Source organism: Ctenopharyngodon idella, chromosome 13 (genome assembly GCF_019924925.1).
Source record: "Ctenopharyngodon idella isolate HZGC_01 chromosome 13, HZGC01, whole genome shotgun sequence".
NCBI lineage: Eukaryota > Metazoa > Chordata > Actinopteri > Cypriniformes > Xenocyprididae > Ctenopharyngodon > Ctenopharyngodon idella.
Genome location: NC_067232.1, coordinates 34,267,959 through 34,286,603, shown reverse-complemented (window position 1 = coordinate 34,286,603; position 18,645 = coordinate 34,267,959). Strand labels below are relative to the sequence as shown.

Sequence of the window (18,645 nt, the reverse complement as noted above, 5' to 3'; positions counted from 1 at the left end):
TATAACGTTTGGAGAAAAATAGAGCAAACACTGTACAAAGATTAAACTTACTAGTGCGCATATGTTGAGCCCCTGTGTTTGCGCACACTATCAAATGGAGTCTGCTTTAAAAGGCTATGCGTTCAGCTCTATGCCATGTCAAAACTTATGTATACTTTGGACATTAGTCTTACACTGTCTCAGGAATATAACTTTTCTTTTCAGGGAATGAAAGACATCAAGAAAGACAAGGTTTTGATGAGGCGAAAGTCTGAGCTGCCGCAGGACGTCTATACTATAAAAGCCCTGGAAGCTCACAAGCGAGCAGAAGAGTACCTGACGGCCAACCAGGAAGCCCTCTGACGGGGGAGCACCGCCACCCTCCACCGCGCCTAAACTGTTCCTCTCGTCTTGGTCCAAAATTGTCGCCTGCTGTAACCCACCTCTCTGTTCCTCTGCCTCTATCCCATACTCCTTCCTCCCTCACTGTTGGAGAGCCCCATCTGCAAAAATCCAGTCCACAGAGCAGTGGAGAGCTCCCATGCACTCTGCCCCGACTCCCATGCGTGCACAAACTCTTTCCAAAATCTTCTCAGATCCATAGCTGCTGATCCCCACACTGAACAGAAGCGACCGCTGGGTTGGTAGAAAGCAGTGTGGGTTACAAATAATCAAAGTATGCTCTTGTTGTGGTTGCTTTGTTTCTCTCCACACTTTATTTTGTCCACTTTATGCTGTCTCCATTTGTCCGCATGCTCCCTATCCCATTTTTACCGCTGCTTGAGAGCTTCTCCTTTATTCCAATCACTGCCTCTGTAAATCTGTCTGCAGTTAAGGGGCCACACTTAACTAAATGTATCATGTTAATGGAGATATGGAGACCCTGTACTGGATTTTCTGCATCCGGCTCCTGTGTGGGCGGAGCGTAGGGATGGTAGCCAAACGGGAGTGTTCAGGGTTATTCTTGATGTCATACAAAGAACCAATTAGTGAAACTTGTTTCTACAAAACATGCAAGCTTGAGATTTCAACTCGCATGGGATTGTGAATCTATTTCAGATGCTTCCCTAGACAGGTCTGCTCGTACATCTGAGATGGGACTCTGAAATTGCTTCTCCATTGCGACCTGGTGCTGTAAATGTTTCAGGTAGTCATTTTTGAGATCTAAGACCATGACCACACATTAGGAGGCAGAGGCTGAGGAGATCGACCTAATCTGTTGTTTTCCTCGTGATTGTGTTAATGATCATGATCAACAACAACAAAAAAAATAAGAGAGCTTTGTGGAAGCAATCACCTCAATATCCACCACCAGCAGAACGCTTGATGAAAATGCTTTAAAAGTAGTATACAGTCCGTTTACAGTCGCAGAAAAGAATGTGATCTAAATGCATGCGCCAATGGCCTATTTGATCCACACTCCACTGTTTGTATGCATCAATGTTTTATTTTCGTTGTAAAGGATTAGTTCACTTCAGAATTAAAATTTCCTGATAATTTACTCACCCCCATGTCATCCAAAATGTTTATCTTTCTTTCTTCAGTCGAAAAGAAATTAAGGTTTTTGAGGAAAACATTCCAGGATTTTTCTCCATAAAGTGGACTTCACTGGGGTTCAATGGGTTGAAGGTCCAAATGTCAGTTTCAGTGCAGCTTCAAAGGGCTCTACATGATCCCAGATGAGGAATAAGAGTCTTATCTAGCAAAACGAATGGTCATTTTCTAATAAAATAAAAATGTATATACTTTTTAACCACAAATGCTCGTTTTGCACTGCTCTGCGATGCGCCACGCATTACGTAATCATGTTGGAAAGGTCACGTGTGGTGTAGGTGGAAGTACCGCGGTAGGACTTAGCCTTAGCACGTTTGCTTTGTAAACACTTGCTCGGTGCTTCTGCCTATGTCACGCGTGACCTTTCCAACGTGATTATGTAATGCGTGGCGCAGTGCAAGACGAGCATTTGTGGTTAAAAAAATATATAAATTTTATTTTTTTTAGAAAATGACAGATCGTTTCTCTAGATAAGACTCTTATTCCTCATCTGGGATCGTCTAGAGCCCTTTGAAGCTGCACTGAAACTGACATTTGAACCTTCAACCCTTTGAAGTCCACTATATAGAGAGAAATCCTGGAATGTTTTCCTCAAAAACCTTAATTTCTATTCGACTGAAGAAAGACAAACATCTTGGATGACATGGGGGTGTGTAAACTATCAGAAAATTTTAATTCTGAATTGAACTAATCCTTTTAAGACTTATACCTCTTGAACAGATTCCCATGAAATCACACCTCATAGCTTTTGTAAGTTGTCTTGTTTTGCTTCATAGGTTTCTGTGATGTATAAAAAACTAGACAAGAATGAAAAACAAACTCCCGTTGAACTGTTCAAGATCGGGAACTACCGTCCTGTCTGAGATTGTATGTCTTATTTTTGTTGTTGTTTTCACTTTAAAGCGCCTAAGCAATATTTTTTTTCAGGTATTAGAACGGTAAGGAAAACCATCCACTGGTCTAGTGTACGATCAAGCGCTATACAATCCTCCTAATAGGACTATATATTTACAGAGAAAAGATACTCGCTTACCTGTCCAGGCTTAATATATGGAAAAGCGACAGCCTGCAATTGCCGTTGCGACTACTTGTGTAGTGTATATTGTCATGTATATTGCTTACGATTGTGCCCTTGCCTTTTAATATTCCCTCTTTCTGCCCCAACTTCATCTTTTAATTCTGTTCGCTTGTATGACACATTCTGATGCTTGATGTCCCCTCTCTGTTGTAAAGGTCTGTCCCGTGAAGTGTCACTTTGATCATTCCAATAGTGAGGGAACATTTACTACTCCTACAGGCTGCTGGACAACGCAACACTTTATTGCTATCCAGTGTGCAGCTCTGCATTTCGCCCCTCGTGATTTCAAGCTGCTACACTTTTTTTTTTTCCATCGCTCCAAACGTGGGCATACATTTCGAATTGTGCTATTACAGCCTATAGTATGCAGTGCAGAGTTGAAGTCTTTAAATCATTAGCCGTTTGAAGTGTTGTTACGTCACCTCAGCCTATCAGTGTACGGGAATGACTTGTCCATGCAATCAAGAGCATGAATTGCCAACCTAGCTGCCTCTAAATAGACCAAAACATTCCAGAAACAATCAGAGGCAACTTCACTCTTGAACACAGCATGCTTCCTTCCTCGATGCAGCTTGACGGGCGGATGGGGCCAGTGTTCAGCTTGTCCGGCAGCAACAAGAAACAGAGGGAAATTAAGAAAGTATGGGTCTCTCCACACTCACCCTTTCCGTCCTTCTCCCAGCCCTCCTTTCCAAGTCTGACACTAATCTTAAGCTGCTTTCCAGGTCATATGTACATATGTTGTACTTTAATTAGGTTGAGCATTACATAGTATGAAAGTCATATTTTGTACAGATGTTCATGTATGTACAGAACAAAAATAAAGAAACACAAAAGACGTGACGGCCATTTGTGTTGCTCAAGCCGTGTGAAATACATAAAGGATCAATCACTCATTGCACATAGTCAACAATCAGATTAAGTCACACACAAAAAAAAAATCCATTAAACAGCACAAAACTGAGATGCACCATACATGTTTATACTGTCATACAAAAGCAACCACTAAATCTTGCCGAACTTCACTTTACAAAAAAAGTAATTAAGCAAAAGAACCATACTGCATAATTAACACAACTGCATTGGGACAAGACTGAAGTATGTCTAGGGTTTTTCAGGACTATTTTTGCCAACTCTGTAACTGAATAATCGGGACACTTGATGTGCAACAGTTCAAAGCAATTAAAAGGTAAACTATTACATTTCCACTTTAAGAATTTCAGTCCACAGTTGTTATAAACCACAGCTAAGGTGATAAATGTGCCTTTTGGTTTGTTTGAGATGAGCAAATGTCAGAAGCTCTGTTTAGCGTGTCTGCAGTGTGAGATGTGTAGAGGGCGAGATGAGGCTTCACTTGCGTTCCAGTCTCAGGCCTGCAGAGCTCTGTCTGGTCTGAAGCGTCTGCTGCACCATGTCCTTCCACTGGTCGTCAGAGATTTCCTGGGCCCAGGCAGGGATTCCCAGTGTCGGCAAATTGATAGCCGCCATGGTCCTTTTCACTAGCTCAACGTGATCTGTGAACACAAACAAGAACATATATCGGCCCTACATTGGTTGATATTGATATTTACACTTTAATGTATCTATATTAATATTAGATAATGGATATTTTATTGTACAAACTAATTTTTGGATTTAGATTACCTTTGCCATCATTTAATGATCCCTTTTAAAGGGTTAGTAAACCCAAAAATGAAATTTCTGTCATTAAGTACTCAACCTCGTGTCATTCTACACCCGTAAGACCTTCATTCATCTTCAGAACACAAATTAATATATTTTTGATGAAATCCAAGAGTTTTTTTTTAATCTCCCATAGGAAGCAACAAAATTACCACATTCAAGGTACTAAAGACATCGTTAGAATAGTCAACGTGACTACAGTGATTCAATCTTAATGTTATAAAGTGACGAGAATACTTTTCGTGTGCACAAACAAAACAAATATAACAACTTTATTTAACAATTTGAACTGTTGTCATACGCAGTTGATGTAGTAAACACAGCGCTTCCATGTTTACGTCTGAATTCTCAGTATTTGCCGACGCACGCGTGTGATGCTGACGCAGAAGCCGGCCAATACAGAGTCACGTTCTGACGTAGAACCTGGAAGCGCTGAACATAAACAATGTAGGGACGTCTGACAGGGAAAAGAAGAAATTGTTAAAGTCGTTTTTGTTTTCGCGCACAAAATGTATTCTCATCACTTTATAACATTAAGGTTGAACCACTGTAGTCACGTTGACTATTTTGATGATGTCTTTATTACCTTTCTGGACCTTGAAAGTGGTGGTTAAATTGCTGTCTATGGAGGAGTCCGAGAGCTCTCGAATTTCATCAAAAATATCTTAATTTGTGTCCTGAAGATGAACGAAGGTCTTACGGGTGTGGAACGACATGAGGGTGAGTAATGACAGAAATTTCATTTTTTGGTGAACTAACCCTTTAAGTCTTCTAAAACACTAACAATTTAATAACACCCAAATATAATTTCTGGTAAAAAAAAAAAAAAAAAAAAGTTAATATTTTTCATACTGTATAATGTTGTGATACCTAAATTCACTTTTATATTAAATTTAGGCAAAATAGTATAGAATTTTAATACTGGATATTTATAGGGAATAACATAAAAGTAATCTGTATTTTTGACTAAACTAGAGGTGTAACAATACCCTCATGTCATGATTCGATACATATTGTGATACTGAACACACGATACAATATTATTGCGATACTCCAAGACATGGTAAAAGGATAACAAAAAATGAACTATTGACCAAAACACTAAATTTGTATTACATTGGGAGTGGAAATGAATAGGCTTGGACTTGGTGCTGGTAACCCAATGCACAGGACAATGGTGACACCAGAATAATAATATTCATGATTCTAACGCTGAAACAGATTTATTTTAGATGAATATGTTTGTACTCTGTCACTGACTAGATATATTTAAAATAATGTAGGCCATTTTTACTGGTAACACAAGACATTTGGCATTATCAGGACCCACAAATATTCCCCCATTGCATTATTCTACATTATATTCAACATTATATATAATAGTTTAATGTAGAACTGACACTAAAACTCTGTAAACTTGAATTTTTTCTCAATTTTCATTTTTGGCGAACTACACACAATACATATTGTTGCATTTTTGTATTGCGATATATTGTTACACCCCTACTAATAACACATACCAAAGTTTAATCATTCCACTTACTAATTCCAAAATTGTACATTTTCTTTTTTTAAATATTACTAATATTCCTTAAGTTAAACTCAACAGTTGTGTGTACTTTCTTATTTACTAGTATTAAGCTGCATTATTTATAACATCCATTTAAAAATGTCAGTCAACCAAGTCAAGTCCTATTTAAATATTCATTTTCACAATACATTGTTTCAAAGCAGCTTTACAGAAAATCATGATGTTAATGTTTACAATTCTTGTCTTAGTCACATTTAGCAGATTAGAATTGTGCGATAATGTAGTTTACATTTTGTGATTATACGAGCAATCCATCAGTTGAGATTTACTATGGTACATACTGCGTTATGTGAGTGTACTGCGTGTATGTGGATAGAGTTGGATATATCCATCTTTATAACCATAACCATTATGGATGACTTCATTCCTTAACTTTATTTTTTAAGGCCAAATGCATCAATTGTGGTGATGAAATTTAAGTCCAACACACTGACAGAGAAGTAATGAATGACATGACAGTCATCAGTGTTGTGACCCAAATATAAAGCCTGTTCTCTTGCTTACCTGCATCCATGGGAATGGACGCATGACTTCTACAGGCAGCAGCTCCTTCAGGATCCTCCTCTTCATCGCTGTCAGGAGGAGGCTGGGGCAGGAACAGACCCATGGCCTGCAAAATGTTGATGAAGATGACAACATCAGATTTAGCTGATATAAAACCACACTAGTACACACTTGCTAACCAGAAAGCTGAGGATGCAACAAGCACTGGGCACATTTCAGGCACCCTAAAGACTTCCTGTACCTCTATTCTGTCCTGGACGTCCTGGAGCTGCTCTGCGATGGTTCCCTCATCCGCTGGCTCTGTGTGCGAGCTGTTCATCCCGTCTGGGTCTTGATTCAGAGGCTGATAATAATATCCAGCATTGTCCTCGTCTCCGGCGCCTCCTTCATCCTCCTCCTCCTCCTCCATGTCCTCTCCGCTCCACTCCTCCGGCACAGCGGTGTCTAAAGGCCGGTCCTGCACCACATCCTCCTCGGAGTTCGGTAAGATTCTCTCTGGACCCATCTCTCGGGCCCTCGCCACTTCCATTCACTGGCTGCTAACAGACACAGCAAGCATGCGAGACGGTTTCATTTTACACTGCCCGTCCCTTGACAAGTTTGTTAGTGAAAATGGTTGTTGTATGGAGTAAACATCCACCTTTCAATGTAAGCTTAGGTTATAAAATCCCGCTAGGTCATACACACTTACACTTCCGGGGTATTAACTAATGAATGCGACTGTTCACCATATGCAGCAAATGATCTCTGGTCATTTTCTGTTACCTGTTTCTTCTGTCGAACTCTTTTATCCAAATGTTTTGAGCAGATGTATCTGGAGAGCTATTATTTGCTTCCGGTCCTGCGCAGAAGCAGAACTGCGCATTGATTGCGTCACGATACGTCGACGAGCTAGCTAAGCGATTAAATGTGTACCTAAAAATAAATAAAAGTGTACATTAAAATACCAGATTTTTTTTTTTTTTTTTTTTTTTGATGCTTCATGAGAGTTTATTTAAAATTACGTATTTGTGTACGTGAATCCATGTTTATTATACTTTGTTCTAATATTGTTGTTATTGTTTAATATTCGAGATATGAATGTTTTCTCTGTTCCCGTATGTACTTATATTCTGAAATAATAATAATAATAAAAAAATATGTAAGTTTGTAAAATATATTAAATCTTTTAAGTACAAAAACACTGTCAGACTCAGTTGTACGAAGAATTATTGTCTTAAGTTGCTTTTAATGTTCTTTTCTCTTTTTTGTATATTGTTGCCATCTAATGCTGTTTGTTTAATATGCTATCTCGATTAAATAAATAAATACATCTAAATTCATTTTGATTTTTTAAAAACCTTATTTTGTTAGTTTTTTTTATATAGGCGTATATTACTGCAAATATGGAAAATTACAAATGATAAATCCTAAAGATTAAGAATGTATTTATTTGTTTATTATTTATTTCTTTATTAATTATTATAATTGTGTAACCTATATATATTGGTGTGTATGTTTCTTTTTGTTTAATAAATAAACAAGTAAATAAATACATTCATATATTCCAAAAAAACAAATGAAAACATTTTGGTAAATAATGTCTCGTGAAGCGTCGCGCAGGCTGCATGTGTGAATGTCGCCACAGGGCGGCGCCTCTCCGTGTGTGTTCGAGCGGGAAATTAACGACCTGAACTTCCCGTGAAAGCTGTAAAGAGCTGCGAGCTGGTATCGAGAAAATCACACTTCTATTATTGTCGACGGACGAGGATATTTGAAAAGTATGAACATATACTTTTGTGGAAGCATCCGAGGAGGGAGACAGGACGTGAATATTTACCAGAGAATAGTGAAGAAATTACAGCAGTATGGCAAGGTTTTAACAGAGCATGTCAGCTATGACAGTCTGTCTGAAAAGGGTGATTCACTTTTACTCTCCTTCTCTCTTATAGGACTTTATCTATATATCCATTTCATTTTGTATTAGGATAATCCTCCTATATGTGTGAACAACTGCACATAATCACAGTCATAGATGATTGCAGGTCAGCACTGAACATGTGTCCATGATCCAGGTGAAGATGCAGTTTTGGATGGAGATAAAGCGATTCATGATCGAGATCTGGAGTGGCTGGTGATGTCTGATGGTGAGAGATAGTGACATGTTCCTAATTTTGACATTAATCATTGTATTTCAAACGTGTAGTCAACAGTGGCCCGAAAAAATCTAACCAATTGCCATTTGTTTATACATTTCACAATACGAATTTTCAAATGATAAAATGAAATGAATGTGATTCTCTACACATGTCGTTACTCTGCTAGGTGATCTTTGAAGAAACTAACAGGGATAGTTCAACCAAAAATGAAAATTCTGTCATTATTTACTCCCCCTTAAGTTGTTCCAAACCTGTATAAATTTCTTTGTTCTGTTGAACACAAATGAAGATATTTTGAAGAAAATTTGTAACTATGCTGCTTTGGGTCACCATTGACTTCCATAGTAGAAAAAAAAATACTATGAAAGTCAATGGTGCCCCAAAACTGTTCAGTTTCCCACATTCTTCAAAATATCTTCCTTTGTGTTCAGCAGAAGAAAGAAATTTGTACAGGTTTGGAACAACCTGAGGGTGAGTAAATGATGACAGAATTTAAATTTTTGGGTGAACCATCCCTTTAATCATCCACTAAAAATCACCAAAACACCAACTGAAAGCTTTGATATTTTGTTATCTGATGCAGCAATATATTCATTTTTGATTGTGATTTAAGTGTCCAAGTACTTTATGGGGCCATTGTAGCACATTAAACTAAATATTTGATTAATTTTAAGCATTAATAATGATAAACCCTGTAAAGCCTGATATATGGAATAATAGTCAGAAAAATTTGAAAAAGTTTATTGAACCTTTAGACAAAATATTTACATTTAAAAAAGCTTGCATATATGTTTTTTGTAGGGTTTCATATTTACATCAGGTTTTTATGGCTCATAAAGTAAATTATAGGAGAATATGGAGGTCATACGCAAGGAAAAAACACCTCAAATTTATTCAGAGGCCCAAACTGAGCAAAAATATGCAATTTGGTGCAGTTGCTGATATTTATATGGCCGAATCTTATCAATGAGATCTTTATAACAATATAGCAAATCCTTACATAAAATGCATATAAATATCAGTTGTCACTCTACATCTCTTAATAATGTCGAAGTAAGATGATATTTGAATGCTTAGTTTTATGATCAAAGCTCTGTAGTTTTAAAAATGTAATGTAATGTAATACAATGATGATTGAGAGATGAACAAATAAACGTTCCTCAAAAACCTGATGGATCATATTTGATACTCACATTTTAAAATGACTTTTCTAAAAAAAAGTATGGATAATCAAGTAAAACCTAGAATGCAAATATTACCAACAGTATAAAAGTTATTCTTACGTTTACTTAAAGGGAACCCCTAGTATAAAGACTTGTATGGCTTAATATAATGTAAATGATGTCTCTTATTTAAATATGTAGTAGAAAACCCATGAAAGATTTACGTTATTTAAAAAATCCATGACATATTTGGACAAAACGCCATTTTGTTTAGGTGCACAGTGCGTTCTACGTCAATGACGTCAAATGGTTGACAAAAAAAAATGACGTCATACCTGCACCACTCGATATCAGCAGCAGCAGCATAGCAGATCTATTCCAAGACCAAATGCTTTAACATTGTCATATCCTCTACCATGCTAAACTCTTCGAAGAACTGTCATTAACCATGTTCTCTGTGTTGATTCTGTGATGCTGCATCAGTATCTCAGTGTCAGTTATTCAGGACTCTCATTACATTACAGTTTTCTGTCTGTGTATCAGTGATAGTAGCTGAGGTGACACAGCCGTCATTAGGAGTTGGTTATGAACTTGGCCGAGCTGTGGCAATGAACAAGAGGATTCTCTGTCTCTTCAGACCTTCTTCTGGAAAAGGTATTAAGACATTCTCCCAGCTCTCATCAGGAAATAGATTACATCATTATTACATATGTATATTTATAGTGCTTTGTGGTTCTCAAATCTGATTGGCTGAGAGCTGTGCGATATTCTAGTGATAACAGCACTCCTACCTTTATCACTCCGCTTGAAGTGACCGTCATGGCAGCCGAACAAATCCATCGTATTTTTTACAAATACTACACTTGTTGTACCACAAACTAGTTTTAAGAGTTTTAGCCGAGAATGTAGTTGTTTAGACTTGAAATATGTGAGTTATATTTAATTGTAGCGCCTATTTTACAATTTGTTTAGACGTTTTCGGAGATGCAAGCTCTGAAAGGCTGTCAGCAGCCGTTCAGTGCTCGTGTACCCACAGAGAACAGCTTCATCTCGGCCAGTGCTTCAGGGATTTGCCGCTGGCTCTTGTAGTGGTTAAACATGAGATATAATTCATTTCGGGTCCATAAAACGGACAATCTTTGGTCTTATTAATCTATTACTTGTTCCTGAGCAAATCGAATTGGGCTATGTTAAATTTAATAATTTAATATTATTTACCTTACATCCTGTAGAGCACTGCTTTTGTACGTTTGACTGAATTGTACAATTGTGTTTATTTCCTATTGTCATTTATAATGGCTGTTGTTGTTAAAGGTGCAATATGTAAGAATTTTGCAGTAAAATATCCAAAAACCACTAGGCCAGTGTTAGATATTTTGTTCACTTGAGTACTTACAATATCCCAAATGTTTACAAGTATTTGTAAATCGTGAGAAAATTGCTATTTTATATAAAGACTCCAGGACGTGTGAGGAGTCGCCTGTCAATTGCGTTACCCTCAGTTTCCGGTTTTATTTTGTAGAAACCATGGAAACACCAAAGACGCTTTAATGTTTACATGTTCTAATAGACAAGGGAACAACTGTTTTGATATATTTGTAGACAGAAAACTAATTATTGTTATATAGCTCAACACGTTTAGTCTTATTGTTTAAATCTAATTTTCTTTTCTTTTTTGTGAGTACCATGCTTTACCATGCCTCAGAGAAAAACACTATTTTGTCAAGTAGCTAACATAGCATAATCAGATGCAGCTTTATTTTTAGTAACAGTAATACAGCATTTTCTCCATCATACAATACGTTTTAAAATGAATTTCATGCCATTTATCAACACAAGCCATCCAGCATTAAATATGATATTCTAACATCGATCTATCTTACTGCAGTGTGCAACAAATGTCTCACAGCAGCCACCGAGCGAACGCACAGAGTAACGTTATAACATCATTTTCAACACTCTCAAGTGTGTCTAATATGATAAACAGAGCTGCGTTACCTCATACTCATGACCGGAAAAGTGGAAGCGGCGCCGGCGACTGTGGCATAATAAAAGTTCCGCTGCTCGTGAGGCGTGTGTTGCGTCTTGCGTCATCAAGCTACGCTTTTATTTTGATTAGGCCTCTAGAGACCTCTAGCGGACAGAAAATATTACATATTGCACCTTTAATTTACTTTTACTACTATTACTACTTTTGTAAACAAAGGGCGTTGTTTTAGCGCTGTATGTTATGGAAAATGCCTTAACTGTAAAAAGGAAAAATACAAAGATCGCTTTCCTCAGCAGACATTCAAACAGATTTTTATAATGGATATAATATTATGGACATTGACCTGAAGAATGAATGTTATATCGGACACAGGTAATGCTCGCTCATGTGATCTCTCTCTCTCTCTCTCTCTTTATAATACTGTACAAAATACAATGAGTTTCGATGGAGGGACTCAACATTAATTTGTTACTAGTTCTAAAGTGACGTTTTAGAATTAGTAACGAAGCCTTGGTCAAACTGTCAACTTGAGATTTGAATCTGTGGTGGAAGTAGTTCTGCACAAAAGAGGGTTTTAAAGACATTGTTATTTCTTATTTATTTACACACTCGTGCCGTCGAACTATTGTATAAACACAATACAGCAATATTGCACGGCTACTCGTGTGATATTGCTCATGTTTACTGTATGTGTGTGTGTGTGTGTGTGTGTGTGTGTGTGTGTTATTTCTTATTTATTTCTGTTGGGTTTTTTTTTTTTTTTTTTGCGACCCTGGTTTTGACATATTTTATGGGGTTTACCTCTCTTCATCTCTCACCCTCCAGTGCTGTCTGCCATGATCAGAGGAGCATCAACAAACTCCCTTTTCCATGTACAGGACTACACAGAGGATGAAGTCGAGAGTTTCTTGGAGAAATATTTTGATAGTATCACCAAGAAGTGATGAGTGACAACTATATGCTGCTCCTCTCATTTTAGAAATTCAGTAGGACAATCTTCCTTTGGTGGCCATAAGCATTTTACTTCACATTTGCAGTAAAAATGTAAATTAAGCAGTGTATTAAGTACATATGAATAAATCTGTTACTTGGGGTCATATAAATAAATGGCAGTACATAAATATCAAACACTTGGGGGTCTCCAGAAACAGGGTTGAGAAACACAGCTCTAGGGTATCATTGTTTGGTGCAACATTAAGGTTTGTCCTCCGAAATAACTGAGATAACCAGACAGATTAATTAGAAGGTGATTTCCACTTACTTTTGGTCATATCCTGTAATGCATTTACCAGTTTTGCAGATGTTTTGAATTGTCCACCAGGGGTCACTTGTTGTCTTTTTTAGGACATTAGAAAAGAAGATGAATAAATTAATCATTTTTCAGGCCTAACCCTTAAAAAGTCTTAAGTCGCCCTTACACAAATGAAGGCCTTAAAAAGGTCTTGAATCAAAGCAGAAAGTCTTAAAGTTCTGGCATTAAATGTTGCATGCATTGCAAAAAAAAGTGTATATCTTCCTCAATATTTTTGTCCTGTTTTTCAGTACAAATATAGAAACATCTTTGATACATTTACTTAGTATGCAAATGTAAAATAAAGTCTTGAAAAACAAAATGAAGTGAGTTTATGCTTAAAACAAGAATAAATATCTGTCTAAGAGTTTCCCTTTGAATTAAGTTGGCAGATATTTGTTTAAGTAAAACTAGTTTTGATCAATTTCACAGAGAACAATACATAATATTTTGTCATTCTGTATCTCCAGTATAATGCATTTTGATTTAACAATCTTTTTAGACAATTGCGCTGGAAAACAGACAAAAATACAGAGGAAGAACATGACATTTTTGCAGTGTGTTCAGAAGATACAGTAAAAGTTATGTCCATATTCAAGTGGTTGAGAGCAAGCTCCTTTTTTTGTAAAATGAATTAAAAAGTAATGAATATCTGTTGGAAGTTGAATTTTCAAACTTTGTTGCTAATACAACTTGTTTCTAATTATAACCTAATTATTAACTATAATGACTATTATTAAAATAATAGCAATTTTTAGCATAGATATAAATAAGATAATTGCATAGATAATTTATTCATCGCTCCTGGTATTTAAAGACATTTTTGTAGTTGATGAACTTGAGTCTGAATGATTTAGACAATGGGTTCAACTATTACACAGTTAAAAACTTTAATACACACAGTTCTGTATAAAAATGCACATTACAATAAAAAAACAAATATACATTTCACCAATAAATTACATAAATAAATAATATTTGCTCTTAAGAATACTGTTGTTTATGTATCATTTTATATCACAAAAATCATTCCCATAAAACTGATATTACTATCTAAACCGCTTAAAATAACATCAGAATAATGTTAAAGGGAACGGAACATTTTCATTTAAAAAAAGTATGTTCATAAAACAAACCATATTCTCAAAAAAATAAAATTTAGCATATACTCACTCATATTTTACGATTTGAACACTTGGCAAAAAAGGGTACACATACGTCTGTCTAGTAATGTGGCTAGATTGTACACATACAGCACTAATTTAACACATGATGGATGATATATTTGAGTAGCTCAGTGCTTCCCTTTATTTTACATGCAGCCCATTAGTGCTACCGTACACTCTTCGAGTACAGACCTCATATCAACAAATAGTTCCCAGGATGTGTGTACCTTAAAGTCAACATGAAACAGCTTCTGCGTCCACCTTACCTTCATAATGTGACATATTTCCAGGTGATACAGTATATTAAACGAGAAAAGGGCAATGTGTGATTCAATCTGATCAATTTTTAACTGATTGGATCATGAAAATGGCCTCTGAAAATTACCAAAGCCCCGAAACAAATTCTGTTTAATTTTTTTTGCTAACACTTTACAATAAGGTCCCATTAGTTAATGCAGTAATTAACATAACCAATGAGCAATACATTTGTTGCAATATGTATTAATCTTTGCTAATGTTAGTTGAAAAAATACAACTGTTCATTGTTAGTTCAGACCCATTAAATAATAGGTAAAACTTTAGAATAAGGTCTCATTTGTTAAAGTATTAAAGGGTTAGTTCACCTAAAAATGAAAATTCTGTCATTAATTACTCACCGTCTTGTCGTTCCAAACCCGTAAGACCTTCGTTCATCTTCAGAACACAAATTAAGATATTTTTCATAAAATCCGATGGCTGTGAGGCCTGCATTGCCAGCAAGATAATTAACACTTTCAGATGCCCAGAAAGCTACTAAAGACATATTTAAAACAGTTCATGTGACTACAGTGGTTCAACCTTAATGTTATAAAGCTACGAGAATACTTTTTGTGCGCCAAAAATAACAAAATAGCGACTTTATTCAACAATATCTAGTGATGGGCGATTTCAAAACACTGCTTCATGAAGCTTCGAAGCTTTACGAATCATTTGTTTTGAATCAGTGGTTCAGAGCACCAAAATCACATGATTTCAGTAAATGAGGCTTCGTTACGTCATAAGTGTTTCAAAATTTCAATAGTTCACGTGACTCTGGCAGTTTGATTCACGCTCCGAACCACTGATTCAAAACAAAAGATTCGTAAAGCTTCGAAGCTCCATGAAGCAGTGTTTTGAAATCGCCCATCACTAGATATTGCTGAATAAAGTCGCTATTTTGTTATTTTTGGCGCACAAAAAGTATTCTCGTCGCCTCCTAACATTAAGGTTGAACCACTGTAGTCACATTAACTGTTTTAAATATGTTTTTAGTAGCTTTCTGGGCATTGAAAAAGGGAGTGTTATTGCTGGTGATGCAGGCCTCACTGAGCCATCGGATTTGATCAAAAATATCTTAATTTGTGTTCCGAAGATGAACGAAGGTCTTACAGGTGTGGAATGACATGAGGGTGAGTAATTAATGACAGAATTTTCATTTTTGGGTGAACTAACCCTTTAACTAACAATGAGCAATACATTTGTTACAGTATTTATTAATCTTTGTTAATGTTAGTTAATACAAACTACATGTACTTACTTTAAGGATTAGGGCTTGGGCTTTATTTGGTGTTAGTTACTTGTAATTATGCATAATTTACTGTTTTTACTATAGTAACGACATGTAGTAACGTGTAACTACGTCACCTTAAAATAAAGTATTACCCCAAATAATATTAACATACAACTTAAGATTTTAATAATGTATTAGTAAATGTTGGAATGTATGTTAAGATTAATAAATGCTTTTTTAATAATAAATGCTTGTTTTAATTAAATAAAAGACTTTTCATGTTAACTAACCTTACTGTAAAATGTTACCAATTATTTCTGTGCAAAAAAAAAAAATAGAAAAAAAAAAGTTTTCAGAGAAAAGATAATTTTGGGGGAAGAAATAGACTAAGAAAGGCACTAAGTCACCTCTCGGTTCCATCAAAAATAGTGCTTTGTGAGATCAGCCAAAACGTTTTTTAGAGGCAGAACAAGTTGTTACATTTTTGACAAAATATTACATAGACAAACATTTCTTATCTTCGGAATAATGTTCCAAGACCATGTACGAGCATTACTGATTTCATGTTGACTCTAACTGACCTAATGTTCCCTCAGCAGTACATGCCCCACTTGTGGCATTGATAATTAAAATAAAACTACTAATTGGTTCTTTATTTCTGTGTAATCGCTCTGGATAATGACCACCTGCATTCAGTGGCCGACTCTCAGATTCATCAGTAGCTTTGAGTGGTCAGAAGTGGCCTTTTACTTCAACAAGAGCAGCTGCACGATCTCTGCGGCTAAATGATGTCGGTGTTCAGCCTCTTCTTCTCAAGCTCGGCTGGAGCCGGAGACTGGAGGAAACTGATCTTGCATTCCTGTTGCGCAGGCACAGAGTGCTGCCGCTGCGTCCGACATCGGTGGAATGGGCGATGGTGAGTGGGGGCTGGTCTACACTGGCAGCGAGCCGATCGGTCCTGGCAATGTCCACGCAGCACCAGACCAGCTGTTACTGCCACCACGGCCAAAGTCATGCCCCCCAACACCAGCAGGATGATGAGCTGCAACTCTGACAGCCCTTCCGCCCCATGCTGAGTCACCACTGATATTTTGAATGAACGTCTCTCATCCCCATTAGGAGTGGTCCAATGGGAGTGATTGCCCGGAGCAGACTTGCTCTGTGTAACTCTGTCTTCTTCGCCCCTGAACGGAGACACCGCTTGAGATCCCGACTCCCAGACGGGAATCTCACAAGTTCTTCCGGTGTAACCTGGAGGGCAGACGCACTGGAAGGTTGAGACTCGATCTATGCAGCGTCCTCCATTGAGGCAGGGCTGGCTGGCGCAGTCGTCCAGGTTGATGGTGCAGAAACGGCCGGTGAAACCCACAGGGCACAGGCAGGAAAAACGGTTCACGCCATCCAAACAGGTGGCGCCATTGGCACAGGGGCGCATCAGGCAGTCATCCATGTTGGTCTCGCAGTGGGGCCCCGTGAAGCCAGCCAGGCATCGACAAGACAATTCTGGAGCGTAACCACCCAGATCCTCACACAGACCGCCATTCTTGCAGGGGGACCTGAAGTAAGAAACATAATTGAAAATATCTGTCATTTATGCTTGTGACTTCTGTGCTACTGTCACAATGTTTTAAAGGTGAAGTGTGGGATTTCTGAATTCATATTGTTACCAGCTGTTTTCTGAGAACTGAGAACCGATTTACATTCACAACTAGTTTCATTTAAAAAAGTAAAAATACCAAAACCGTATTAGCGGAGCGGCCATTATTTTCAGCTGTAGAAACAGCCCTTTACGCTGCTTTATTTTTACAAACTGGTATTTCTTACCATATTATTTTAATGTATTATCGTAATTAATAAACTATGGAAACTTGTTTCTGCCACTGAATAAAAAATAAAAAAGGTAATTGTGACTTTTTATTTCACAATTCTGACTTTTTTTTTCTCACAAATGCAAGGTTATATCTCATAATTCTGATGAACTCGCAATTGAGAAAAAAAAGTTAGAAATGCAAAAAAGTCGGAATTGCAAGAAAAAAAGTCAGAATTGCGAGTTTATATCTTGCAATTCTTGCAAGAAAGAAGTCAGAATTGTAAGATATAAACTCGTAATTGAGAGAAAAAAGTCAGAATTGTGAGAAAGAAGTCAGAATTGTGAGATATAAACTTGCGATTGTGAGAAAAGTTGTAATTGTGAGAAAAAAGTCAGAATTGCTAGATAAAAAGTTGCAATTATATTTTAAATTGTTTTATTCCGTGGCAGAAACAAGCTTCCATAATAAACACATTGGTTTGTAGCGCAAATAGTTTTACCGTGTACTGCACTTTGTTATTCTTCTAGGTACAGTTGCAAGAAAAAGTATGTGAACCACTTGCAGAATTTGTGAAAATGTGAAAAATTTTAACAAAATAAAAGAGATCATACAAAATGCATGTTATTTTTCATTTAGTACTGTCCTGAGTTATTTTACATAAAAGATGTTTATATATAATCCATAAGACAAAAAAATAGCTGAATTTATTAAAATTACTAAATTCAAAAGTTTGTGAACCACTGATTCTTAATACTGTGTGTGCTTACCTGGATGATCCATGACTGTTTTTTTTTTTTTGTTTTGTGATGGTTGTTCATGAGTCCCTTGTTTGTTCTGAACAGTTAAACTGAGCTCTTTTCTTCAGAAAAAATCTCCAGGTCCTGCAGATTCTTCAGTTTTCCACCATCTTTTGCATATTTGAACCCTTTCCAGCAGTGACTGTATGATTTTGAGATCCGTCTTTTCACACTGAGGACAACTGAGGGACTCAAACACAACTATTAAAAAAGGTTCAAACATTCACTGATGCTTCAGAAGGAAACACGATGCATTAAGAGTCAGGGGTGAAACTTTTGAACAGGATGATGTCGTCCAAATTTTTTTTATTTTGTTTAAATATCAATTTTCTTCATTTAGTACTGCCCTTCGGAAGCAACAGAAGATACTTA

General features: G+C 36.7%; 4 protein-coding genes across 12 annotated transcripts in view; 2 read left to right on the top strand and 2 right to left on the bottom strand.

Moving 5' to 3' along the window:
- Positions 1 to 3,449, top strand: part of ppp2r5d (protein phosphatase 2, regulatory subunit B', delta) — a 47,285-nt gene extending 43,836 nt beyond the window's left edge. For both annotated transcript variants that reach the window (XM_051915985.1, XM_051915986.1), the window contains one exon: positions 205 to 3,449. In XM_051915985.1, the coding sequence (XP_051771945.1) occupies positions 205 to 342 (138 nt within the window). In that variant the 3' untranslated portion in view covers positions 343 to 3,449. The remainder of the gene's footprint in view (positions 1 to 204) is intronic.
- Positions 3,330 to 7,311, bottom strand: mea1 (male-enhanced antigen 1). Of its 6 annotated transcripts, none has more exons than XM_051915998.1 (4): positions 7,155 to 7,311; positions 6,631 to 6,928; positions 6,390 to 6,495; positions 3,330 to 4,125 (listed from the first exon to the last, which is right to left on the bottom strand). In XM_051915998.1, the coding sequence occupies exons 2-4, from the start codon at positions 6,916 to 6,918 to the stop codon at positions 3,962 to 3,964; spliced, it is 558 nt and encodes a 185-aa protein (XP_051771958.1). In that variant the 5' UTR covers positions 6,919 to 6,928; positions 7,155 to 7,311; the 3' UTR covers positions 3,330 to 3,961. The 6 variants fall into 6 exon arrangements, with proteins under 6 accessions (XP_051771958.1, XP_051771959.1, XP_051771962.1 ...); XM_051915999.1 differs by having other exon boundaries at positions 6,631 to 6,925; positions 7,155 to 7,284; XM_051916002.1 differs by having other exon boundaries at positions 6,631 to 6,925; positions 7,081 to 7,219.
- Positions 7,312 to 8,025: 714 nt separating this feature from the next.
- dnph1 (2'-deoxynucleoside 5'-phosphate N-hydrolase 1) lies at positions 8,026 to 13,962 on the top strand. Its single transcript, XM_051916005.1, has 4 exons — positions 8,026 to 8,287; positions 8,444 to 8,515; positions 10,234 to 10,344; positions 12,506 to 13,962. Exons 1-4 carry the CDS (start codon positions 8,152 to 8,154, stop codon positions 12,622 to 12,624), a joined length of 438 nt encoding a protein of 145 aa, XP_051771965.1. The 5' UTR covers positions 8,026 to 8,151; the 3' UTR covers positions 12,625 to 13,962.
- A 1,441-nt stretch (positions 13,963 to 15,403) lies between these two features.
- The window catches only part of dlk2 (delta-like 2 homolog (Drosophila)), a 29,119-nt gene continuing 25,877 nt past the window's right edge, over positions 15,404 to 18,645 (bottom strand). For all 3 annotated transcript variants that reach the window (XM_051915995.1, XM_051915994.1, XM_051915996.1), the window contains one exon: positions 15,404 to 17,221. In XM_051915995.1, the coding sequence (XP_051771955.1) occupies positions 16,447 to 17,221 (775 nt within the window). In that variant the 3' untranslated portion in view covers positions 15,404 to 16,446. The remainder of the gene's footprint in view (positions 17,222 to 18,645) is intronic.